Source organism: Furipterus horrens, unplaced genomic scaffold, assembly GCF_987537825.1.
Source record: "Furipterus horrens unplaced genomic scaffold, mFurHor1.1.pri manual_scaffold_11, whole genome shotgun sequence".
NCBI classification, from domain to species: Eukaryota; Metazoa; Chordata; class Mammalia; order Chiroptera; family Furipteridae; genus Furipterus; species Furipterus horrens.
Window position 1 is genome coordinate 25050200 of NW_028327181.1, and position 27744 is coordinate 25077943.

General features: G+C 38.7%; 1 protein-coding gene and 1 pseudogene across 1 annotated transcript in view; one reads left to right on the forward strand and one right to left on the reverse strand.

The window, feature by feature from the left end:
• The window catches only part of ZBTB44 (zinc finger and BTB domain containing 44), a 39599-nt gene extending 13304 nt beyond the window's left edge, over positions 1-26295 (reverse strand). Inside the window, exons 1-2 of the mRNA XM_090291479.1 lie at positions 25795-26295; positions 1990-3063 (exon numbers count right to left, since the gene is read on the reverse strand). Of these exons, the coding sequence (XP_090147605.1) occupies positions 1990-3007 (1018 nt within the window). The 5' untranslated portion in view covers positions 3008-3063; positions 25795-26295. The remainder of the gene's footprint in view (positions 1-1989; positions 3064-25794) is intronic.
• LOC149997280 (uncharacterized) lies at positions 25647-27419 on the forward strand (annotated as a pseudogene).
• The last annotated feature ends 325 nt before the right edge of the window (positions 27420-27744 follow it).

The window sequence follows — 27744 nt, forward strand, 5'->3', positions numbered from 1 at the left end:
TTCACTGAGATTCCCTGCAGGAGGTCTGGGTGGTAGCCACAACTTTGCAGGGATGTGTGTTTTTTGCCTTTTATCTTCTACTCTGCGCAATGCTAATGCAGCTGCTTCTACAGTACCCTGGAGTCTGGAGGAAGGGAAGCAGGCTTAGCTCTTCTGGTACAGAACTTTGGGGTCCCTATTTAATGTGTAGAGCAGCTGCTCTAAGAATTCACAACTTCCATATCCTCTGAGTCTTGACTTCTATTTCTCTCACTTTTTGGTTGATGAACCAAAGCCCAGTTGAGTTTTGGCATATGTCCAAGGGAAAAGCTGGCTTTAGTGCTCTGATATCTACTTACCTCTCTGGGGCAGGCTACCCTCTAAAATTAAACCATCTTTTCAAAATTATCAATATATTTCCTACTCATCCAGAGTACTCCAATCCTTCCTATATCCTCAATCTGCCTGTTCAATACCACCAGGCACTAATGATTCTTATTTCACAAAGTCTCTTAATGCCCATTTGTTTTAATCCTTACCTGAGAATATTTTTTTTCATTGCTTTACTCAAACCCACAGCCTGGGTTATGTGCCCTGAACTGGGAGCTGAGCCCAGGACCTCTTGGTCTACAGGACAATCCTATAACCGAGTCACACCAGCCAGGGCTATTCCCATTTTCTTTATAGTTTTAGTCTAAGCATCTTCATTCATACAAAGACCAACTATATGGTAACTGTTTTGCCCAAACTCCCTGCATATCAATACAACATTAGTTTTCCGAAAATATCTTTAACTATTTTATTTTTCATTCCCTTCAAAGTAAACTCCTTATCACCACTAAAATAAAATCTGAGCTTACTTGGCCTAGCTACGGCACACACTGCTAGTTGTGCCAATATTCATTCTCCTCTAATTTTGTTTGAGGCAGTTACAAACCCAATTAATTTCATGTCTTCCCAGATTCTCTTGCAGCTAGAAAAACCATGTGACAAATCTGGCAGAAGTTTTAAAGGAATCTCTGGGGACGTCTGTGCTTTCCTGATATAAGCACTACCCTTTTCTAAAATATAAGGCTAAAGATGAAGCAAGCATTTTGTAACCATAAAGCACTAAGCATGCAAATGAAATTGACAAACTAAGGATGGTAAATTATAAATATGCCAGGGGCCTAGGTCACTGATTACATTGTAGAGATAGTGCACCAGTCCTGGACTTCTTATTTCTGAATGTTTTATGAGATGATAAAATCCTGTTTGGTTTAAGCCACTCTGAAGGGATTTTGATACATGCAGTTGAATACAATCCTAATGGAAACCAGTGTTCAAAGCTCTTCACAACATGCTCTCAATTACTCATTTTGGCTTATATCTTATTATTTTCCATACTTGGAAGTTTCCATGTTTTATTCACATCATTTTGTACTGAATTCGCTGCTTATCAAATATACAATATTGTTCTATACCTTCGTGCCTGGGCAAACTCCTACTCAACACTCAGCTTAAGTAGAGTGTTAACTTGTTCTTTCCTTTGTGAGCCCGTAACACTGGTTCTTACCTCTAGCCTAGCACTAACCACTAGTTTACACATCTGCCACATCCATTAGACTATTAAATCCTCAGATGCAGTGACAATCCCTTCTGTATCATGTATCCCCACTGTTTGGCACATGTTAAGTTTTCAATAAATATTCTAATAAACAACAAAACACTAACTGGATTTTTTTAACTGGTATTTTTGCATTGAAAGTAATTCACAAGTCACTCATACATTCCTATACCTATCCGCCTTTGTCCCATGAAATACTGTTCAACTATTTTCCTTCTTCCCCAATGTATAGCTTATAAAAAAATTTACAGCATTAGTAGCATCTGAAAAAAATCTAGTTATGTTTTATTCTTCCTAACATTTTCTATAAAACCCAGAACAAAACTTTAATCTAGTAAGCACTTACAAGAAAGGCTTAAACTGACTTTCCTATAGCAGCATGAAAACCACAGAAAACATTATACCTATAGAGGAAGACTGGGGACTGATGAGAAGGTCCTCCTGGACTTGGTCACTTCCTGGCACTGTCTGCTGATCACTCAGTGAGCTCTGAGATGCACTGACAGGCTGGGGTACTTCCTCATGGGCCTCCTCATCACTTAACCTTTCTACTTTAACCCGGACATCTTCTTCGGTACCCAGAGGCAAGGTAGTTTTTGTGCTCTCACAAGCCACAAAATCAGCCATTCTTCTGTCTGTCTCAGATGGGCCAGGTAATTCTAAAGTCCGGGTATTTTCTGCCTGCTTAACCTTATCAGGCTGAATCCTTCGATCAATTCCAAAAGGAAAAGTCCAAGGAAAAGCTAAAGAAGAGTCAACTGGTTGATTTCTATTTTCTGAGTAGGAAGCTGAAGAATTCAATACCTGGGGAGAACCTGTTTGTGTGCTGCACTTTACAGGACTTTCAGGAGACATGACAATGTAGCTTTTGCGCTTTCTCCGGGATTCTCGGCACACAGGAATGGTTCTTTCCACCACACTGCACTCTGAAGATACTGGTGAAAGGCTTCCATCACGAGAAGTAAAATTGCAGTTAGAGTTATTTTCTTGTCCAGCATCTAGACCCTTTTCTGGTTGGCTGTTGGGTGTATTCCATAAAATGCTTGATTTCATGAACTCTGAGCAGGTGCTAGCAACACTAAACATTTGCATGTAGCTGGCTGCGGCCAGCACATCGATGATATTTTCTGTGTTAATTGACAGAGTGGCTGTGTAAGCATATTCTAGAAGGGGTATAAAACCAGTCACTGTAACATGATGCAAATCCAACACATTCTTATTCTCATCCTCTGCTTGGCCTACAAGTTTGGTGCGAAAAAAATCACTGCAAGCTGCGAGTACCACCTTATGTGCCCGGAAGATTTTGTCCTGGACACGAATAGTGATATCACAAAAATGTCCATCATTCCGCAGCATATTTAGCTTTCCAAGCATTTCCTGGCTGTGAGAAGAAGAACTATGAGTAAACGTTTTCACACCCATCTTTTCCTTCCTCTTCTACAGATGCTCTTCAAGGATGCAAATGAATCAGAAATGACCTAAAAAATACATAAAATAAGCATTAATCGATAGTTTAGTAATTGAAATAGGTGATTTGGATAGTTTTCATGTAGCCACTGTGCTATATCAAAAAGCTGACAGATGGCACATATATGGGCAACTAATTTTCAACAAAACCAAGGACACACAGTGAGAATAGGAAAGTCTCTTTAATAAATGGTGTTGGGAACACTGAATGCTGTATGCAAAAAATAAAAAAGAAAGATACTAGACTTTGATCTTACACTATACACAAAATTAATTCAAAATAGATTAAAGATTTGAATATAGGACCTGACAATAAAATACATAGAAGAAAACATAAGCACTAATAAGCTTATGGATATTGGTCTCAAGAGATGTTTTTGTGAATTTGACTCCAAAGGTAAAGGAAACAAAAGCAAAAAAAACCAAATGGGACTACATCAAACTAAACAGCTTTTGTACAGCAAAAGGCATCAGCAAACAAGAAGGCAACCAACTGAATGAGAGAAGATATTTGTAAATGATATTTCTGATTAAGGGGCTAATATACAAAATATATTAAAAAATTCATAAAACTCAACAACAAAAAACTGATTAAAAAGTGAGCAGAGGACCTGAATATGTACTTTTCCAAGGGAGATACAAAGATGGCCAACAGATACATGAAAAGATGTTCAACACCTCTAATTATGAGAAAAATGGAAATCAAAACCACAATGAGAATGGCTATTATTAAAAAGACAAGAGATAACAAATACTAGAGGGTATGGAGAAAGGGAGCCTTCACACACTGCTGGTGGGACTGTAAATTGGTACAGCCACTACGGAAAACAGTAAGGAGGGTCCTCAAAAACCAAGAATGGCAATCCTACTCTGGGTGTTTAGCTGAAAAGTTAGAAAACACTTATTAAGATACGAGATTTATTCTTGTATTATTATCCATACAAACAACTGTAAGCTTACTCTCCCCCCCATGAACAATGGAATATTACTCTGCTGTAAAAAGATGAAGTATTGCCACTTGCAAAAACATAGATGGATCCTGCGAGTATTATGCTAGGTGGAATAAATCAGATGGAAAGGGACAAGAACTGCATGATCTCACTCATGTGTGGGATACATAACAGAAAGGAACAAACTCGCAGACACAAACAGAATGGTCGGGGAGAGCAAAGAGGGTAAAGGGGGTCAAGTATGTGCTAAGAGAAGGAGACTGGAGCACACAATCGAGTATACAGATGTCGAATTACAATGTAGACCTGAAATTTATATATTATTAAATGTTACACCAATACATTTAATAAAAAAGTAAAACCTTTTGTAAAAACTTCACATACAAATTTTAAAAAGAATTCCTTCTACCTGCCCCCCAAACTGTCCAGTCAGTGGAGTGTATGAGCTAAAGTTTTAATGAACTGCAGTTTTAACTGCCTCACAGCTGGTCATTTATTTCACTGCCATTATATCTCTATCAGAGCATTACTATCCCTGTCTGACAGAAAAGGGTTAACTACCTTGGTGAAGTAAAAAAGTTACTAAGTGGCAGACCTAGGGTTCAATTCCAGGCAGTCCAGTTCCAGAACCTATTTAACTGCAAAGCCATATACTGCCTCTTTTAGGACATAAAGCGAGTCCAGGTTTTAGAATGTGAGAGGCTGGATTCTCTGCAACAATTCCTCTGTGGCTGTTTTGAGAACGAAATGAAACAGTGGATGTAGTAAATGCTTTAGCACAGTATGTGGCACTTTGTAAATCCTCAACAAATAAAACTGGTTATTGTTGTTTAGATTATTAATACAATAAAATCTTTCTGGAAGTAAATTTATGTAAAAAAATGTTTAGTAATCAATTAAGTGCCCAGATTTTCCCTAAAAAAAAAAAGAAGACATGTGGTTTGCTATTTTCAGATTTTACACTTATTTACTAAAAATATAAAAAACTCAAATTCTCAAAGACTTTTAATTTAGCAATCTAATAATGCTTCAGTTTTTATAGTACTTTCCCCCAACCTCTGTTTACACCCTCTATGTGAAGTGAGGAAGGCTTATATTAGCCCTTTGACAAAGACAAGAAAACTAATGCTCAGAGAAGTTAAGTCATTAACAAATGACAACCAAAGCTGGATCTGGGGCTTCCTACTCTTAGGTCATAGTACTTTCCCAATGAGAACATTCAGCTACGCACATTAACTATTTTACCGAAGTTAAACAACCTTTTAAAAATAAAATGGTACTGAAATAAATGCAAAACAAAGCAAATTTGGGGAAATACTTTTTGTAAATTATTTCTAGATAAAGATACTGAATGCCTCAAAAGTATAGCTACCGATAAAAAATTATGTTAAAGATGAATATTTAACAGACTGGAAAAAATGTTTGGTTCTAAGTATTAAATGAATGCACAATTACTGACATACAGTGAACATTCAATAGCTGTAGTTATTATTTTGAAGTATTTAGTGAAAAAATGTGATAAAAGAATATATAAACTATGATCCCATCTTTGTGAAATATATGTGTGTGGGTGAATTTGTATATGTGCACACACACAGAGCAAGCGAACGTAAGGTCCTAACTAGAGATTCATGGGTTCCCTAGAGGAAGTCATGATCCTTCTGAAACTGTACAGAATGTCTGCATGTATGTGTGATAGCTTTCATCAGCTTTAAGGGAATCATTGGTAGGAGTATGGGTGTTTATTCTCTTCTTTTTGCACATTAAACAAGACCCCCGCCAAAAACAAACAAAAAATACAACACACACACACACACACACACACACACACACACACACACACACCCCGCTACAAAACTCAGGGGTTTCACATGCCTTTGGTCATACAGAGTACGTCTACGTTTTCTTTCTCCTTGAAAAGACTTTCAAAAAGTCAGGATGGCAATCACAGTTCACTCTTTCCTCAGGTTTTTCTCCTTAAGATCTGATTAATACCCTTGCGATTCAGATTGCTTGGCTCTGAACAATCTCTACCTCTTACTATTTCTTCATGACTAGTTCCCAGGGCTGCACACAGCATGGTAAGTATGGTAAGATTATAACTGAGCATACTTTACTATTTTTACCTCCCTGTTTTAGACACATATTTGTAAGGCTCAATCAGGTATTTGGACAGTCAAATCATAACACTGATTTTGTTTCCATTGTAAAAACTTAATTCAATATTGACTTACTAGATGCGAGGCACTTTCCTATGTGAAAGGAGGAGACACACAAGTAAAAATAAAACATTGTCCTTGACCTCAATAAGCCCGCCATCCTTATGAAGAAGACAGAAGTGCTAAGACTACAAGAGGTGTGCTGCAGTGCTGTGTGAAAGCAAAACACGGAACACTTAACTCGCCATGTGCAAGGCAGAAGGGGCACCCGGAGGCCAGGCCTAATGAAAGCAGAATTCCGCCAGGTGGTGAGGCAGACGGGAGTCTGGGGCTGTCATGGGATCACAGAGGATGTCAGTGCGTTCTCCACCCTGTACAATGTGTGTACCAGATTGGCGACTTGTTAATGGGCATGAAGATATTCTAAATGTGAGCACGCAGAGGGCAGAGTCAGTTCAAACATCAAACGATCCATTCTATAACGTCCCCTCAAATGTTCTACGCAGGTTAAGTGTATATGTGAAAGGGGGGAAAACACAACCAAAGATTTCGAGCTGAATATTCTAATACGGGAAGACAAAATGATCAGCCAGGTACTCTCCCCTGTCGGATAACACCACAGAAAGGATAAAAGACATAAGGGTGGAGAGAGGACTCAGGAGCCAAAGGCTGGATTTGCATCCTCCTTCTGCCATTTATACCTGTGACCTTAGGCAAGTCACTAATTGTCCCTTAATTTCTGCAGCAGTAAAATAGGGACAGGAGAACCTGTCTCAGAGAGCTGTGACGATTAATTGGCCTAATACATATAAAGTGCTTGTAGCAATAGCAAACACAAAATAAATGCTATATAAACATTGGTTGCTGCTGCTATTACTATTAAAGACCTTAACTTCTTATTCAACTCTTGCCTCTCCCAAACCCGGAAGGGCCAGAAACTACAGTCAGAAAAGGAAGAGGAGCCCGGACTGTGTGGCTCAGTGGGTTGGGCGTCATCCTGCAAACTGAAAGGTTGCCAGTTCAATTCCCGGTCAGGGCCCTGGTTGGGGGGCATGCACATTGATGTTTCCCTCCCTCTTTCTCCCTCCTTTCCCTGCTCTCCAAAAATAAGTAAAATCTTTTTTTAAAAAGAAAAAGAAAATAAAGAGGAGTAAAAGAGCAAAGAGGAGAAAAGACAGAAAGACAAAGGAAGCCAAAAACCCCCCTCACTTTTCACTGCAGGCCTGTAGGAAGTTTGAAGTGGGCAAGGAGGGAAACCTTTAACTCTGAATTAAGTTCTTGAAAATAATGATTTTATTTCCTGAAAGTGACTGGCAAAGTTATTAAGACTTGCCCTTCGAGGGAGAACTAACCCTGCAGAATAAATTAAAATGGACAGTGGAACAGACACTGAAGTAGAAGACAATAAAAATGGATTCGGAGTACCTTTCATAAGTCAAACTCATTCTTTATAATGGGTGCACATATACGGTACAAAGTCTGATCTAGCTGGCGGTATGAAATGAGAGAAAGATGAAGTCAGACTGAAAAATGCCTTGTATGCCACGTGTTTATTACATACATTTCCCAACACAGAGCTATGGAAACTTAGTCTCATTATACACGCTACAGTAAAAAGTTACATGGACAAATATAAGTTGGAAGTACTACAATAGCATACATTGTGGCAAAACTTGGGATGGATTATATTACTTGAAAAAATCATACATAATATGGACCATTCAGAACTCAGAAAGTATAACCTAAAATTTTCATAAATTAGATAATTCTGTTAAATATCTAATTTCTTTCAGTGTAGATGAGTATGTATGTGTATAGTCATCGTCGTCGGCAGCCGTCCGTCTCGAGAGACGATGGTGTAGCTTCTTAAGAGTCTATCTGCACCGCCGAGAATGGTTGTGCAGTCCAACTTGGGAGTGACACGGTATCTGTCTCCTCCCGTGTTGAATCGACATCTTGTGATGACGCTGGAGTGTCCTCTCCAGTGAAGCTGAAGCTACAGAGCCTGGGCAGGGTGATATGGAGGGTCTGCTGTTGCCCATGCAGCAGACCTGTGTATAGTCATATATTTGGTCATTTAAAATTCTTGAGTAAAGACAAATATTACTTAATTTTAATTATTAATGTAAAACTTATGCAACATTAATAAAGATGTACTTGTGTAATAGTTTATGAATTTGAACTAGTAAGTAATTCAGAAAGTTTCCTTCTCAACCTTTTTTTAAAAAAATAAATATTTTATTTATTCATTTTTAGAGGAGAGGGGAGGGAGAAAGAGAGGAAAAGAAGTATCAATGTGTGGCTGCCTCTCGCACACCCCTAACTGGGGACCTGCCCACAACCCAGGCATGTGCCCTGACTGGGAATCAAACCAGTGACACTTTGGTTCACAGGTCGGCATTCAACCCACTGAGCCACAGGCTTCTCAATCCTTTGATTCCAAATTATTTATGAATTAGTACACATGCTTATTAAAGTGGTGGTTGCTAAACGATATAGACTATAAGGAGGGAAAAAAAAGCCTGTGATTTTTTTTGTAGTTTGGTTGAAAACTTTTTGCCAAATAAGGTATATAGCCTAGTTGTTAAAAGGGAATGATTTTAATTACATAAATATTACATTTTGAATTCTGGCTCTTCCATTTACCAGTCAGGCATTAAATCTTAGTCAAGAGGATTAAAATATTACAGCATATAACTATTTAATAATTCCTAGCATAAAGTAAGCATTCAATAAATGTTAGCTATTATTACCAAAAATGTGACTAAAAATGAAATGGAGATCAAAATGTCTGCTCTGTTTCTTATGTGACAAGAGCACTTCGTGAATATGTATATTTTGCTATAAAGATTAGCTCATAAGAATTATCAGAGGATCTGACCATTCAGCATGCCTAATACAAAATATTAGTAGCTCTTAGCATATAAAGTAAGGTGGCTGCCTAAGATGATTTTAAAAAAGTAATGAGAGACTGCTAACCTTAAATGTAATCTGGATGGGAAATGTGATATTTAATAAGAATCTGCACGTTTCAATACCCAACCACATCTCAAAACTGGATGTTAACTTTACAAATGATACAAGATTTTAATTAAGCTACAATTAAACTGAGATAATTTCATTCCTACCCTATATTCTCATTAAAACCAATAAAGGACAGAAAAGAAAGGTTAGAAGAGGAACACAGAGTTTAAGATACCTGTAAGAGATATATCCAGATGAAAATATTGTTTGTACTAGCTAATTATCTACTCTGTAGCAGATATGACACTAGGAGCTTTAGATATTATCTTACATGAGGTAAGATGATAATATTCTGATTTTACAGAGGAAATTGAGACTCAGAGTATTACTTTATCCAAGGCCAGTTGTTCATGACATGCTAAGGACCTAGGATCTCATTCAGTGGGTATGGGCAGCCACTGGGGAGTAGGATAGTTGTATCTACATTTTAAAAAGATGATCCTGGTGACAACACAGAGAGTAGATTTAAGGGTGGCTATTACAAGAGTTGGAAAGGCAGGATAAAATACATCTCAGAGCCCTGGCTGTTGTGGCTCAAGTTGAGTGGAGCATCTTCCTGTAGCCGAAAAGTTGCAGGTTCTATTGCAAGTCAGGGCACATACCTAGGTTGAGGGTCCAATCCCTGTTCTGGGCACACAAATCCCCAGTCTGGGCATATGGGAGGCAACCAATCAAAGTTTCTCTCTCTCCCTTCCTTTCTATCTCTCTAAAAGCAATGGGAAAAAAAATGTCCTCGAGTGAGGATTAAAAAAAAAAAAAAAATCTTAGAATACTTAGGAGTTAAAACCATCCTGCAGGGCTGTGTATTGGGATGGGGTGGTTGAGTAGCTAGGACACGAGAATCTGACCCTAGGTCTCCAACACAGATGACTGAGGAGATGGTGTTTTCACCAAATAAGATGGAGAATGAGAGGAAGAACCGGTTTTGGTGGGGATTAATGATGAATGAAAAGTAGTATTTTGTTTTAGGAATGCTGAACCTGAAATACTTCTGGGAAAAACAGCTGAGTGAAACTTTATATATAAAGTCCGTTCTGGTCTGGAGTTCAGGGAAGAGGCTGTACCTAAACAGGCATTTTATGTAAGTCACTTATAAATATCATTCTGTTCAAACTTAGAGCTGCAGACATCTGAAGAATGTGAGGAAGAGAAGCAAGAGAAATGTAAGTTGTGAGAAACTTGAAAAGCAGGCAGAGAAAAAGGATTCAGTGAAAACACTTTATGGTGCCTAATTTATCTTCTGATCCTGTCCAATATTGAGCATCATACACACAAAAGAGTCAATGAAATATGTGAATGGATAAATATATGCCATGAAACTTCTATCTGGTTTGGTTATCTAAAACACCTATACTTATTCATTATCAGTGGTTAAAAGGTGAAGAAAAAGTTGAATTTAACGTTAATAGTCTTGGGTTAGAATTAAAAGCATCAGCATGAACTCAGAATGTAGTCCATCTTCAGCAATAAATATACTAGCACCTAGACTGGCTTTCAAATTCCATTTCCCACTAAAGGCAACCATGGCTCCTTAGATAAAGAGTTTCCCAGACAAGAAAAACTAAAGGAGTTCATCATCACCAAACCATTATTACCTGAAATGCTAAAGGGACTTACTTAAGAAAAAGAAGATCAAAACTATGAACAATAAAATGGCAATATATACATATCCATCCACAACTGAATCTAAAAAACAAACTAAGCAAATGAGAACAGAGACAGAATCATGGATACTGAGAGCATTGTGATGGCTGCCAGATGGGAGGGGCTGTGGGGGGAATGGGTGAAGAGGTGTAGGGATTAGAAGCACAAACAGGTAGTTACAGAATAGCCATGGGATGTAAAGTACTGTATAGAAAACAGAGAGGTTAAAGAACTTATATGCATGACCCATGGACATGAACAATAGTGGGGGGATTGCCTGAGGGAGTGGAGGGTGCTGGGTGGAGAGGATCAAAGGGAGAAAATTGGGACAACTAATACCATAATAGAATATAATAAAAAATAAAAATTGTTTTGATACTGAGAAGGAATCCTGATTTCCCCCCCCTGATTCTGTACTCCACAGATATTTAAAAGGCAACACGTATGTAGGTAAAATGTATAGAATTACATTGTACAATATGTTACCGCAGTTTTTTTCATTGCATCATTCTTGCTTTATAAACAATATAAATGTACAACTCATTTTGCTTACTAATCCTTCTCAATATAAATGTACTCATGGATAAAATGACACTGAAGTGACTATAACAATGACAAATACTTCAATAATTCATAATTGCCACAACTATGAATGGTATTGTCCATTAATAATGGTTCTATACAAGAAGTGGCAATTAAGCTATGGAAGTCTTATTCTTTAAGTTCTAGCTCTAACTTGCAGCTGATAAAAAGATGCCAATCACAAAACCTCTGGCAAGATTTGCTCCTTTGAGGACCCTGACTAAAGTTGCTCAAGAACAGGACTTCCTATAGCAACTCTGGAAATTACCAGTCTTTGATGATATAGACAACTCTGGGAAAACACTGTGTTTTGATAGTCAATAACTACTATATTAAGTGTCTCCAGGGGAACCGTATGTCAGACTGTGAGGTATGACTCTGGGACAGATAGTGTCCATTCTCTTACACTATAGATATACTATTCATAGCTTGAACGCTGTCTTAGAGGTTAAAGAAATAAAGGACGGACGAAAAGACTGTAAAGAGGCATTTTCCCCTCCTGCAACTGGGAAAAAACCCCTCAGAAACAGAATGAAGGAATTTGAATTTTAAGGTTGAAAGTGATATGAGACTACTTTATAGTTTAGGAAAAGTTTAGTTCAACAAATATTTATCAGGTGCTAGATACCATGCCAAAAATCCTAGAAAGGTTAACCAAGCCAATAACTTAATGGAAGATGGGAGTGAAGCCTAGATTACTTGATTCTTGGAGTCCAGTGCTTTGTATAAAAATCAGTTAAAAGCAGAACCTGGAGCCAGCACTCCTAAATTACGACGAACACTCCATTGATTTGATAATAGTATAAGAATAATTCTGTTTCCATACAGGCAAACTTGTTCTTACTAAAATAAAGTTTATCTTATTACTTATAGAACTCATATTTAATCTATTCAAACTAGCAATCAACTATCCTGAAAGTGACAAACTGCTTTTATACAAATAAAAATAAACAGATTGGGATGAGAAAAGTTATGACTGACAGAAAGGCAAATTCTACAACAGAATGATATTTGAAAAACAGAAATTATATTGGGCCAGAATTTTAAAAGCTGCATCTTATAGTATTTGCTGCAAAATAACCCAAACGAGGGAGTATCATATACGTATCACTAGCCTGGGAAAAGATCAAAATTCAAAGTATAGCTTCTACTGAATGTGTTTCATATTTACACTATCATAAAGTCAAAAAATTGTAAGTCAGCCTGTAAGTCAGGGACTGTCTGCATACGGAAAGTGCCCAGTGCCAAGCATATGGTATGTACACAAGAACATGACACACTACTGAGTAAGAGATGAAATATGCGTATTAATAAGATCTCTGACTCATCACTTCCGGGTGAATTCATCTTGAATCTCTAACCTCGTCATCCCTACTGAACTTTAATTCTGGACCTGTAATGACTAGCTACAGTGCTAGACAATTCCATCTGAATGTGTTTGCCATCTTTCAAATGAACCATCTGAAAAAAAACTCAAGATTCTTTATTCTCAACTAATACCCCACCGCAGAATTTCTAATTCTGTTAATGGCTTTCAATTATCCAGTCACCCAGAGCTTAAAAACTTGTACTCATTTTTGATTCACCATTTCCCACCAGATTTCAAAACCTTGAAATCTTCCTTCAGTTACTCTCCCTTAACAGGCAAATTTAGAAAAATTAGGTGCTTCCCTTCTTATAAATACTTATTCATAAATCAGTCATTCTCCAGAGCAAGAGGGTTAATTATGTCCACTATGAAGAAATGATAATATGTAATGGTCTTGCAAGGTCATTCAGACTTTGCTCCCTAGTCTTCATTAGTTTGCTCTCTCTGTGCTTAGTTTTGAGGTGGTTATGGATATTATTAAATCCAGCATAATCAATAAGCACAAAAATTCTAAGAATGCTGAAAGTTTAAACAAAGGTATATAATTTGGGGGAAAATAAAATGCAGAGCTAAATATATTAGTAAAGTGTGGGAGAGCAATCCTGCAACGTATGACATGTTATACCTACATAACTGGTGATAATCAGCAAGTGACATGGAAAAATGATCGGTAAAATGGACAAACTTTTGAGTATGTGGTTGAGTACCATCAACACTAGATAGCAAGATTTCAAACTCTTTATAGTCTTAGGACCCCTTTATATTCTTAAAACTTATTGAGAATCTCAAATAGCTTTTGTTATATCAACCACATCTACTAATAATTATTATATTATGAATTAAAATTTAGAAATGTAAAAATTGATTTATTAAAAAACAAGCTCCTTAGATATTAACACAACATATTAAAAAACCACTATTTTCTAACATGATACACCATGTAAAATGAAAGATAAAAATCATATGATCATATCAATGGATGCAGAAAAAAGAATGACAAAATACAGCACCCATTTATGATTAAAAGCTCAACAAAGTGGGACTAGAAGGTACATACCTCAACATAATAAAAGCCATATATGACAAACCCACAACTAACATCTAGTCAACAGGGAAAGACTAAAAGGGTTTCCCTTAAGATTAGGAACAAGACAGGGATGACCACTTTCACCATTCTTATTCAACATAGTTCTGGAAATCCTACCCGTAGCAGTCCTATGTTATAGTACCAAATTATTTTAAATTTTGTCCTAAGAAAACTTGTCACTCAGTTGTCAATCTAAGCAAGAACAAATATCTATTATCTTTTTCATGAGAGGAACCACACTTTTAGAATGGATTCACATGAGTACTCATTTTTGAGAACATGCTTTTATGTACTCTGAACACTAATAAAAGTGTGTGTGATCTTTATTTGATGATGGTTTATTTCCCAAGGGTCTTCTTTAAATGTTTATTAAGTTTTCAAGAAGAACTGTAAATGTATTACTGAGTTATTTTAAAAAAATCTAGTTTTATAACAAGCTCTTTTCTAATCAAATAAAGATTTCAACCAGTTTCCTACATAAAGAAGTTTTTTCTAGTTTAGAGCTCTGAGGAGTGACTGAGATTTACCTGGAGTTAAACAATAACTCAGTTAAGCCAATTACATTAAACTATTACAATTTCCTCTCTTTGCTGGTAGCTATAGAGTCATACTGATTGTTAATTTCTATATTAAGAGAAGTAATGTATATTAACGCCCAAGTGTCTTTTTGTCACTCTGGACTCACAATTCTGGGAAAAAGATTTTAAAAATCCAGTTATAATGAGGAAACAAAAGGTTAATTTGCCACTGTCCTATAAATAATAAAATTTAGATTTGAACAGAGGTCTGATTAAAAATTTCAAGTTCCCAGTCCCTTCTCCCACACCATCATGATGCCACCATTTATAAGAATTCAATCATAGTACTTAAGGGATGTCAGCTATTAACACCAAATCATTATTAATAGAAAGAAAACTTGAAGAAACCTTATTCACTGTTTTGGATCCTTAACATAAGAAAGTCAAATTCAAGTCAGTTTTAGTCAAACAGCATTCTAAAGGAGTCTTTCTCTCCCCAAGAGTTTTTAAGTATTCACACTAAGTACTGAAAAGTTCCACTGTGTGTATTTTAAAGCATGTACACCAACCAGTACACAGTGGCTGTATACAACACAACCCTGTACTGTTGTCAAACTTAAATGTCTTAGTATGGACCAAACTGTGTTCTCCCAAAAAGATAACACTGAAGTCCTAATCCTCAGTACCTGAAAATGTTACTTATTTGGAGACAGACTCTTTACTAAGGTAATCAAGTTAAACCGAGGTAACTGAGGACATCCTCATACAAACAGGACATCTGGAGACAGACTTGCACACAGGGCGAATGCCACGTGAAGACTGGAGCTCTGCTGCCGCAAGCCCAAGCTCTCCAAGATGCAGGCAAAGAGACCAGGAACAGATGCTCCTTCCCTCCAGGTTCCTTCCCTCATAAGAAACCAACCCTGTCAACACCTTGATTTCACACTCCTGGCCTAAAGAACTGTGACACAAGCCATTTCTCTTTAAGCCACCTAGTCTGTAGTACTTTGTCACAGCAGCCCTAGCAAACTAATACCTGCCTGCTTTCAAAAGTAATGTAAAATTTAAAACATTAAATTTTAATGGACTAAACATTTTAACTAAAAGGCGAAGACTTGGATTAAAAAAGCCACTACAGTATATAATTTTTATAATAAACTCACTTTAAAAAAGACACAGGTATTTTAGAAGATATACCATGCAAACAATAAGTAAAAGAAGTCTGGTGCTGGGTACTTTCAATATCAGATAAAGAAGACTTCAAGCCAAAAAATAGTATCAGAAATACATAGGTGTATAACAATAAAAAAAGTGCATGTAACTAACAACAAAGCTTCAAAATACAAGAAGCAAACACTGACAGAATTAAGGAAAAGGACCACCCAAAATAATAGTTGGAAATTTTAATACTCCTCTTAGTAATTGATAGAACAGGGCAAAAGAAAAAAAAAACATCAGTAATGACTTAAAAGATCTGAACAATATCATTAACCACCTTGGCCTAACTGATATCTATAATGCAGAAAATATATTCCTTTCAAGTGCAACATGGTATGTTCGCCAGACCATATGCTGGGGCTCTAAAACAAATCTTAACAAATTTTAAAGGAATGAATGCATACAGAGTACCTTTTCACATAATAAAATAATTAGAAATTTATGAGGTATCAAGGAAAATAGAAATATTTGAAACAAAATGCACTTCTAAATAACCAATAGGTTGATGAAGGAATCAAGATATTGGAAAGTATTTTTAACTGAGTTGTACTGAAAATACAACATGATCAATGTTTCTGGAATGCAGCTAAAACAGTGCTCAAATTTATATGCATATATGAATAAATGGAAAGAGGGTCTAAAAATCAATTGTTTACCATCACACACCCTAAGCCCTCTCACTGGTTAGGATGGCTACCATCAAAGAACAGAAAATAACAAGTGTGAGCAAGGATGTGGAGAAATGGAACCCCGTGCACTGTTAATGGGAATGTTTTAAGTGTAGAAACTATGGAGAACAGTACACTGGTTCCCTACAAAATTAAAAATAGCCCTGGCTGGTGTGGCTCAGTGGATTGAGTGCTGGCCGTGAACCAAATGGTCACCAGTTTGATTCCCACAGGCCTGGGTTGTGGGCCAGGTCCCCAGCTGGGGGTGTGCGAGAGGCAAACACACATTGATGTTTCTCTCCCTCTCTTTCTCCTTCCTTCCTCTCTCTAAAACTAAATAAATAAAATCTTAAAATAAAAAAATAAAAATAGAATTGTCATGATCCAGCAATTCTACTTCTGGGTATATGTACCAAAGAATTGAAAGTAGGCAGATGAACATATATTTGTATACAAATGTTCATAGGAGCATTACTCACAATGGCCACTGACAGATAAATGGGTAAACAAAATGTGGCATATACCATACAATGGAATAGTACTTAGCCTTAAAAAGTAAATCCTGATAAGCACTGGGATATGAATGAATCTTGACAACATTATAAGTAAAATAAGCCAGTCACAAAAAGACAAATATTGGCTGATTCCAATTATATGACGCTTCTAGGGCAGTCAAATTCCGAGGGTCAGAAAGTGGAAGGGTGGCTGCCGGGGGGCTGGGGGGAAAGGGAAATAATTATTGCTTAACAGGTACAGTTCAGTTTTGCAACATGAAAAATGTTCTGGAGATGGATGGTGGTGATAGTGCCCGACAAAGTGAATGTACTTTATGCCACTGAGCTGTACACTTAAAAATGGGTAAGGCGGTAAAATGTTAATGTGTATTTCACAACTTAAAAAAAAATCGCCCTGGCCGGGTGGCTCAGTTGGTTGGAGCATTGCTCCACACACCAAAAAGGTTGCAGGTTCCATCTCTGGTCAGGGCATATATCATATTTTTCACTCCATAAGACGCACCTAGGTTTAGAGGAGGAAAACAAGAAAAAAAAAAAAACCTGAACCAAACAGTGTACTAAAATATTTAATAAAATATAATAATATTTCAACCATGTAAAGTGAACAGCAGTCAACAGTGGTATTAAGAACCATCATCACTGTCATTGACAAATGAGGAGAGATTTTAAGGTTCAAGTACTCTTCTAGTTTTCTGGGAACCCCAGGTCAGGTAATGCACATCACGGTCTGTGATAAAATATTCGCTCCATAAGATGCACTTTTTTCCCCCCAAAAGTAGGGGGAAATGTCTGTGTGTCTTATGGAGCAAAAAATACGGACCTAGGTTGCAGGTTCAATGCCTGGTCCAGGCATGTACAGGAGGGAACCAATTGATGTTTCTCTCTCACACTGATGTTTCTCTCTCTCTCTAATCAATAAGCATATCCTTGGGTGAGGATTTAAAAAAAAAAAAAATCAATGGCCCAGTTCACCCTGTTTTCACAAATAGTTTCATTAGAACAACAACAAAAAAAAAACCCAAAAAAACAAAATCAGTGGCCTGTTCTTTTACCTTAAGAAGCTAGGAAAAAAGCAGAGAAACCCAAAATAAATAGAATAAAACTCGTTTCTCTGAAGAGATTAACCAAATTGATAAGCCTTTAGCTAGACTAATCAGGGAGAAAAAGGAGGTGGGGAGCAGCAGAGGAAAACCTGGGAAAGAGAGATACAGAATGACCAGGATGGTAGAATGTTCTAAGAGCCAAGGGTGTAGAACATTTCAAGGAGTGGTTGACAGGGTCAAATGCTAATGAAAGGTCATATAAAATATAGATCAAAGCCTATTTAATTTAGCCACAGGAGTCACTGATGACTTTAGAATAGCACATAAGGAAGGGGTAACAGTTAGATGCTAGATTGCAATAGACAAGGTAAAGAGTATACAGAAATGAAGAAGTGAAAATTGTGTGTACAGACAATTTAATCTCAAGAAGTTTGGTTCTAAAGATAAGAGTAGAGGGTAAGCTGGAGGGAAAAAAGGGCTCAAGAGATGATACCGGTATTTTTATAAAATGGGGAGCTACTAGACAATTTTCCCGCCCCCAGATGTTTTTACAATTGTGGTAAAATACACAGAGAATGTTTTGATTGTTGGAAAGACTCAGAGAAGAAGGAGAAGTTAAAAATACAGGAACAGGTGATAAGAGATAACATCATGTCTCTGGGTAGGTAGGTAGAAAGGAACTGGATTCAGCGCAGGAGTGAAAGAACTAGACTTACACAGGAGACCCAGAGATAAGAAAAGAGAAGAGGAAGTGTATAGTTACAGTAAGAAGCAGCACGAGTTCTTGTGTGATAGTTTTGGCTTTTATTTCTCTTTGCAGTTATAGGCAGAAGTATGACTGTCGTAAAGAGAAGATACAGTAGAATTTTGAGGAAAATGAAACATGAGAAATATGTTGGAGGAAATTAAAAGGAGAATGGCTAAGAGGGACTGAAGATCCAATTGAAATTGAAGACCACAAATTTATAGTGGCAATAATCTATGGGTTTTGAGTTCTATCTCAATAAACTGTCAAAAAGAAAAATCAGTATTATTATTTAATAGTTAGTACTTAGACCTGGCTGAGTAGCTCAACTGGTTAGAGCACCGTCTCACCACGCCAAGGCTGTGGGTTTGATTCCAGGTCAGGGCACACACAGGAATCAACGAATGAAGGCATAAATAAGTGGGACAACAAACTGATGTTTCTTTCTCTCGGAAAAAAAAAAAATCAATAAAATAAATAGTACTTAATATGTACCAGGCAATTTTTTAGAAGTACTTTTTTACATATTAAATAATTTAATTTTCATACAACCTTTAGAGATGGGTATTAACTTGCTATCTTTATTTTACCAATAAGGAAAATGAAGTGCAGAGAAGTTAAGGAATTAGTAAGTATGAGTCAAGATCTGAACTCAGATGGTATGCTCAGCTATAGTACCTCTCAAAGTAAAGCTAAGTAAACCTAGTTCAAGAAAACGAAAAAAAATATACGGTCCCAGGTGTGGCAAAATGCCAGAGAGACAATGATTCCTGTAAACAGAAAAAATTCTCATAGAAATATGGTTGGTATAGTTTTATATTGCATGTAAAAGGCACCAAAGATAAAAGAAACCGTCCTCATGCAGTAATGGGAAGCCACGAAAAGGAAATGAGCAGTGTTGGAAAATCCAAAACAGAAAGGAAGAAAAGCAAAGAGCGAAGGAAAAAGTAAAACCCACAGTCAACATGCAGAAATGAAAAAAAGCGAAAAGTGGATGAAAACACACACACAACCAGTAAACACCAGTAAAAGAGACAAATGAAATGGAAGCAAAGTAAGTATGTCTGAGTCTCTGAAAACCCTTTCATTTTCTTTCTTTGGACCAAAAAACTTCCTAATTTTATCAAGAGCACAAATAAAATATTTAATAGCGGGTAGTATTAAATATGCTTGCTTACTAAAGAGTAAGCTAGGATCAAATATTTAGCAAATTAAGACCTGAACTAAAGAGAAAAATCATCTTAAAAAGGAATTATCTAAAGTTGCTTCGGAAACCAGAGGGTAGCAGTTCCACAAAATCCTGAGTCTGGAGATTCATGATCCAGGTTATATGCTATTCCTAGATGTTTGTAGTTATGCCGAATACATCAAAAACTATCAAAACCAAAAAAATAGCAAACCATGCCAACATTAATATACAATTTAATACCTGTAGAAGGATAGCAATATAGAATATTAAAGTTGCAAACTAATTGAATATCAAACATTTGTAATTTTAAGGTACTTTAAAAAAGCTATACAAGAAAGTCATTAAAATGGAGGAACATTCAATGTAGAGAAAAGATGTTCTCTAAGAAGAGTGAAGTATAAGTTTCATCCACTGATTTTCACTCTTTTAAGACAGAATTATCAATGTGAAATATGACAATGATACTAGTCAGTGATTTATTCCAGGATCAGTTATGTAAAAATGTGCTGGCTAAGGTCACCCTTGGCACTAATAATAATGTTAGTGAGGAAATTAATGTAATACTCAATGTGCCCTTCAAGCAGGAATGTAATATAAATCTAATATATCTTAATATTTTTAAAAGCACACATACAATCATTATTTTAGATCCTGTGAGTAAGGATTAGAGATTTCCAGCTCACTGCTTAAAATGGGGGGAAGTACTTTTAATAAAAAGAACAAAGAAAACCAATGTCACCCCAATGAATTTAATAATAAGAAAAGAACAAAAAACTAGTGCAGCTTTTGACTTAATAGGAGATAAATTTCAAGCAATCATCCTGAGGTACATGAAAAACTACCTGTTCCAGTTACGAATGTGGTGGTATTTAAAGTAAAAACAGCCATAAAGCTTCTATAAAGAAAATACTCAATAGCAGTCTACAAAATACCAGAAAAGGGCAGGTGTGTGTGTGTGTCACACATACATACAAAATACATGTAATACTTATTAAAATATTTTAAAGTTATAATTGGAAGGAAACTAATTAATTAGGAACCCCCTAACTAATAAAGGAAACCCCTTTACAACAGTTTTTGATGCTTGACCATTTTCAGTGAGAAAACATTTTTATCCTTTACAAGGCCAGGACAACTTACTAAAAGTTTAAGAAGACCACTGTAAACACAGAGGATATAGCATGTTATTGGTTTTTATACAACTGTCAGTAATGCTTTATAATAAAAAAATATTTTTAATCACATCAACATTTTATTATAAAAAATTTTAGATACAGTACATTTAAAGATTCTTACAGGTCAATGCCTAAATAGCCAGACCTAGATTCTACCAATAATATTCTACTATACTTGTTTTATCACATATTTAGCCATCCATCAATCCATCTTGGTTTTGATGTTCTCATCACTTTTTAAATGCCTATTAAAATGCTACCTAATGCAGTTTCTGAAGCAAGGTCTAACAGGACAAGCACGTGGGGTTCTTGGCAGGCGATCTTCAATGTTGCTATAGGACAGAAAACAGTAAAGTAGTTTCTTTAACTCAGGCTAATGAAAATATGTTTACTTTTATGATGTGTTGTATTTAGCTGTCAGTTGTAGCAAAGTAGTTAAGCACTAATGCTGAAGACCAACAGACTTGAGTTTGAAACCTGGAGATTGAGCATACTCCTTACTTGCGAAATGAGATACTAGCAGCAATACCAAGGGGTTAATGTGAGATTTAAATGAGATGATGGATAAAGTCTTTAGCACAGTGCTGGCTTTTCAAAAGGGCTCAACAAAAGCTAGTAATCATCATCATCACTGTATTTAGTCCATTCAACCTACCACAAAGGGTCTAACTGCTGTGTAGTTATACAACCTATGCTCCTGTTTGTGGCCTTTTTCCATCATCTGTGTGTTCTAATAATCTTAGGTAATCTAGTTTTACTGAGATTAAAGACAATGAGGGTGAATGGTTCCAGAGCACAAGCACGCTCCATTTTCCCACTGAACTTCCTAAAGAAAATAGATGTCCTTTCTCTTAACATAAGCAGTGGTTGTGTACACTTAAAAACACACATCTTTGCTTTGCAGCACCTGGTCATAGGCAGCTGATAAACTGCCTAACTGTGCTGTCTACTTTTAGACAACCATTTCTCCCTCTTAAATTCTCATGTGAAGACATAAATATAATTTCTATCAAATTTTGCCCAATCCAAACAAAATGTACTATCTTCACCGATCATATGTCCAAATGCCTTTTATATTTGCTGATAGCATATGTACATCAGATTTGTGTGGCATACACAGATTCATAAAACTTCTACCAAATACATGCTTCCTTAAGACATGATTTTCAAGAAAAACTTAAAAGAAGAAGCTTGAAGTCTACTTCTCCGCTCATCTCTAAAGATTAATCTTAAGTGCTTTTTCTTTGCTAGAGGAATCAGAATCTAACTGCAAAATTTAAAAGCAATATTCCTTTACTGCTTCAAGTAACTTAACATATTTTGTCCAGCGCTAACCTTTCTACAGTTAAGATATGAGAATATATTAGCTTTTACAAGGTGATAAAGGTAAAGAATACTTCATTTTAGAAATTAATTTGGTTGAGGCTTTTTTATACATACTTTTACAACCTTATTTGACTTTTAAATCATGTATATATTTTACATATTCAAAAATAAAATTAACCCCTGGCTGGTGTGGCTCAGTGGATTGAGTGCTGGTCACTGGTTCGATTCCCAGTCAGGGCACATGCCTGGGTTGCAGGGCAGGGTCCCAGCTGGGAGCGTGCAGGAGGCAACCAATCAATGTTTCCCACAATGCTGTTTCTTCCCCTCTGTGTCTTCCTCCCTTCCCCTCTCTCTAAAAATAAATAAATAAAATCTTTAAAATAAAATAAAATACAAAATTAAAAAGAAAACTCTAAAAAATAAAAGTAACCAATGAACCATATCAAGTTGGTAGAATAACCAAACAGAAAAGTATTTTCAAGTGACTTTTGAATACAGTAAATAATCTGATTATACATCCTTCTTGTAATAAGTCTAAGGACAAAAATGAAAATAAAAAATCTTAAAGTTTACTCAGAAGTCTATTGATAGTAATAATATTGGTATGGTAATTTTAAAATGATTTTATGTATACATAGTAGGATAAAGTAAGTCCGTTAATTTTATTAGGCACCAAGATTTTCATCTAAGACAAAAGAGACTATTGTAGAGTCAAAGAAGTTAAGGAAAAGTCTGCTATGTTAAATTTGAATTGGATATATTACTATGAATTTATGATTATACAAGCAAGTAAATCACCAATTTTAGTTCTTTTCTCTGAAAGGGTCTAAAAGCACTGACACTGTAATAGCAATGGATATGCCAAACACCCAGATCTTGGTTTCTACCTACCATTTCTTGCTAAAAAGAACCAAGATGGCTTAAACAGCCCATTCCAAATCTAGAACAAAGAAAGTAACAAGGGGCCCTGGCTGGTGTGGCTCAGTGGATTGAGCACTAGCCTGCGAACCATAGGATCACGGGTTCAAGTCCCCATCAGGGCACATGCCTGGGTTGTGGGTTGGATCCCTGTTTGGAGGCCTGCAAGAGGCAACTGATCAATCGATCTATGCTTCTCCACTCTCTAAATAAATAAAATCTTTACAAAAGGGAAAAAAAAGAAAGTAACAAGGCAAGCCTGGGATAATCTGTGTCAAAGAACTCTCCAAACTAATGACAGGAGCCAACCTGAAAGGGGTCCTACTGTCCAAACTTGGGACAGTTTGATCACCAAAAAGAAAAATGGCTGTTAATGGTTACAACAAAATGAATAAGTAAATTAACTCATGAACCTATAGTGGTAAGAAGAGGGAAAAAAAATCTCACTATTGGGGTGTGTGTGTGTGACTGTTTCCCTAGCTCTTTACTCCGAATATTGATAATGAAAGAGAAGAAATTAAACATTTGCTCTGTATTTCTAGGAGGAACTTTAGTTCACCTCAGGTTAATGAAGAAACACCTTCTTACAGAAAATCTCCAATAAAATAACTGATAGATATAAGGATCAATATAGGTGCTAAAATCAGCAAGCAAAAGGTAGTCAGAAACAGGATATTTGCTTGGTGCTAGAGTAGTACCTCAAGATCGCATACAAATCACAAACAGACAAACTGTACTTTGAAATACTGTGTATCTGTAGTCCCCACTTGAAGCAAGTGGTTACATTTAGCGAAGCTGGTAGTGTGGCAAGCTGCTATTATGTACCTCCTCTGTGATGCAATACAAGTACACAGCATCACCTATTTAACACTGTGGCCAAAGAAAGTTTATCTTGAAGCGAACCAAGCTTTTCTTTAGACCTAACTTCCAGTAACAGGAAATTCAGGGGGACAGAGGAATAAATTAAATGATACTATGCGGAAACAGACAAGTTCGGAATGTGGGAACATTTTATAAGACAATTTGGTCAATTGCGAGAAAAAAGGAGATTGGCATTGTATTTTTTAAAAAAGGCATAATCACCAAATGCAATGCACGAATACTACAGTTGGGAGGTGGGGGGGGGGTTCCCAAAGAGACTTTGGAATACTAAGAGAAATTTACATATGTTGATAATTGGGATTAGGAGAACGTGCTTATTTTTCAGAAATGCATGCTGCATATTTGAGTGTCATGATGTTTGCAACTTGCTCTCAGCGGTAGCACATACACAGACACATAAAGGGGGGGGGCATGGCAAACCATTCATCACTTAATCTAGGTAGTGGAATATTCACTGATTTTTTTTTTCTTAACTCCCATAAGACTGAAATTCTTCACAATAAAGTTTAATATAAAGTGTACCTGTACTGAGAGGTACAGTAGAAAACACACCTCCACTGGAGTTAGATCTGAGCACAAATCTCACCTCTGTTACTTAACTAGCTGTGTGGCCTAAGGCAGGTTACTTAATATCACTGAAGTTTGTGTCTCATCTATAAACCTCAAGTAATAATAGTTAAATTGTTAGGGTGTTCTGAGTTAAATAAGATCACATATGCGAAATGCCTAGCAGCGTTGCAGAAAATAAATAAAGCCGTCTTTCATAATTACAAAACTCTAGGAAAACATTCCTTTCATTATTTTGACATTCCATGATTAGAAACTACATTAGGTAAAATAAAATCTCCATTGGCAGTCCACGTGAAGTAATGGAGACTGTACATAATATGTTTTTAAATCCAATAATTCCAACGGAAACCCTAGGCAACCAGAGGAAACCCATCACATCGCGACCTATCCAAACTGTCTGCCATCACATAGTGAAGTTTGCTTCTGGTATTAGCCTATTATCCTAATACAATAACTGCAAGTTAGAGAAATTTTTTCCTGACTGCAACAGAGCTACTTAGCTATATAATGAAACAAAAAATTTTTTTGCCTCCATTTGTATAAGTACGCTCCCATCAAGTACACAATTACTGGGCTTTACTGTAAATTCTGGTGCAGTCATACAACTCACAGGGATGTCATTTCCTCTCATCAGCCTCACGCACTATCATTTATTTCACTGCAGGCAGCCCCTTCCCGGGTTAGGCCAGGGGGAATGACCAGATGCTGAGTGAGCCTCAGGTAGAGGAGAAGAGGGGGCTGTGCCTTTCCCTTTCGTAAGAAGTGCCAGTCCTTCCCCCTCCAGTGCCAGGGGGAGAGCAGCAGGGGCTGGAGGGAAGCGCGGCCAGGGCTCGGGCTCCCGGCCCGCCCAGGTGCGAGGAGGCAGCACCTCCGCGTCCTCGGGGAGGCGGCGGGGCAGACGGGCGCGCGAACGACGGGCAGCACCCCGAAGCCCGGGTCATTTCGCAAACTGCGGGCCCGAGGCCACCCTCCTCGCCATTGAGGGGACCCTGTGGGGTGTCTCCCGGAGGAAATGGGGGTGACCAGACCCGGCTTTCCTCTCGTCCAGCGCCCCGATGGGGGACGCACAGTGCCAACCCCTGGGCAGGAGCACCCCGAGGGCACAGGCGGCCAGCGGCGATCGGCCGCGGCCCCCCTCGGCGCCCTCCCCTCCCTATTACCTGCGGGCGGCGGCAGCGGCGGCGGCGCGGGGGATCGGAGGCCTGGCGCTCCTCCTCCTCCCCGCCAGGCTGAGGCGGCGAGGTGGCGGCAGCGGCAGCGGCGACAGCCCGGGGGGAGGGGGCGGAGCGCGCGGCTCGCGGCCTCTCTCCTCCCCCGGGAGGCTGACGGGACCCTATCTCGGGCCGCCGCGCCTAGGCCCGTGAACAGCCCGTGGCTGGGGCATGGCGGCACACAGGGGCAACGTGCCCGCGAGGCGGGAGAGTGCGAAGCGGCCGGAGGAGAGCGCCTGTGGCGCTCGCAGGAGCCCAAGGGGAGGAGCGAGGGGACGGCCGTTGGGGGCGGTTGGCCGAAGGCAGGCGGTGGTTTAGGGAGCGCGGCGACGGCTCGCGCTTTCCTGGCTGGGGGGAAGGGGAAGGGGATTGAGGGGGAGGGGAAGGGGAGGTTGGGAGGGAGCCGCCGCCGCGCGCGTGCGGGACGGCGCCGCCGCCGTCGTTACCGCTCCGCTCACTCCAGCCTGTTTGGGGGCACTTTGTTTGTGTCCCACAATGCTCTGCGCAGGCGGCAGGGCTGAGAAGGGGAGGGGAAGTGGGCGGGGTGGGGCGAGCTCGGGGGCGGGGCAAGAGAGGTGTTGGGCGGGTAGAGGGGGTGGGAAAAGAAAAAACTCCACCAAAACCCACAATTCTGGCGCAAGCGCAGAAGGGGCAGCTCACGGTTGACCGGGCTTGAACTGTGGGTGACTGGTTCTGCTTACAGTTTTGGGTTTCGACACTGTGTGTGCACCTTTCCGTATGTGCACCGGTGCAGATTTACATTATATGCTGCATAAGCTCTGCCTAGTTTGTTTTTCCTTTCGTTGTTCTCTCAGCCCGCTTCCCGCTTGCACTGACAGAAGCATTTCTGGGCATGGCTCACACTTCTTGCATTTCTTTTCTCCTTTGAACTAAAAACGAAAGAAACTACTCTGTTTTCTCGAGTGGCTTCTGTAGCGGGGTTGAAACTGGAACACCCTAGACCATTTTGGTGAGCTGGTAATCCGCCCACATTTCACGCTTGGAAACCGTGGCTTGCCAAGAGGTGGCCCGCAGAGAGGTGAGGGTTCCCTTCCTTTGCAGACAGCCCACCCTGCCCGGGTATCCCGGATTCCGTACAGCCGTGGTACCCCCCGGGCATCCTTTCAGTGCCCTGAGATTCCTCTAGCACTTCCTTGGGCGTCCTGGCGAGACATGCTGTTCTGAAATGACTGGAGAAATCGAGTCCCAAGTCTGTCTCTTTCCCCAACACAGGATACTTAGAGCTGCTGCAAAATCCACGCCTGTTTTTTCCACGACCTTTAATCACACTTTTTATTGCACCATCACTTCCCTGGCCTTTCTATGGAGGGAGTGTGCGGGGGCCCCACTCCCCCAAAGTGGCGGGTACTACCTGGGGAGGTTTTAGAATTCTAGCTCAACTGCAAAGTCGTGTAAAAAGTTACAACTCCCAGGACCCTAAGTTTTAGCTTCCTCAGGCCTGGTAGGCGGGCGCTTGGGATCAAGACCAGGTGGTAAACGGGGGCCCTCCTGGCAGCAAGCGGAAACGCCCCCGGGTGAGGCCTCCCTGCGGGTACCTGGAGGTGAAGGGCTAGGGGCCAGGAAGCCCAGAGGGTCTCGGGCCCTTTGTATTTGTATACTTAATTTTCCCACGCCTCCAGCTTTTAAACAGAAAGGCTTCTCTTGAGAATGCTCTGTGCAAGGTGAGCTGACTTCCGCGTGGAAGAAAAGTGGAGTTTTCTGGATAACATCTTATGTTCATCCTCTCCCTGAGACACAAGCAGCCAAGCACCCTACTAGCACCCTAATTCTCACAGTTGAAATCACTGTAGAAATAAAGGTAATAGAAACATCTAATTTTATAATCCTCTGCAGTTTCCAACACATTTTCAAGTGTATGTAATACTTAATTCTCACAGC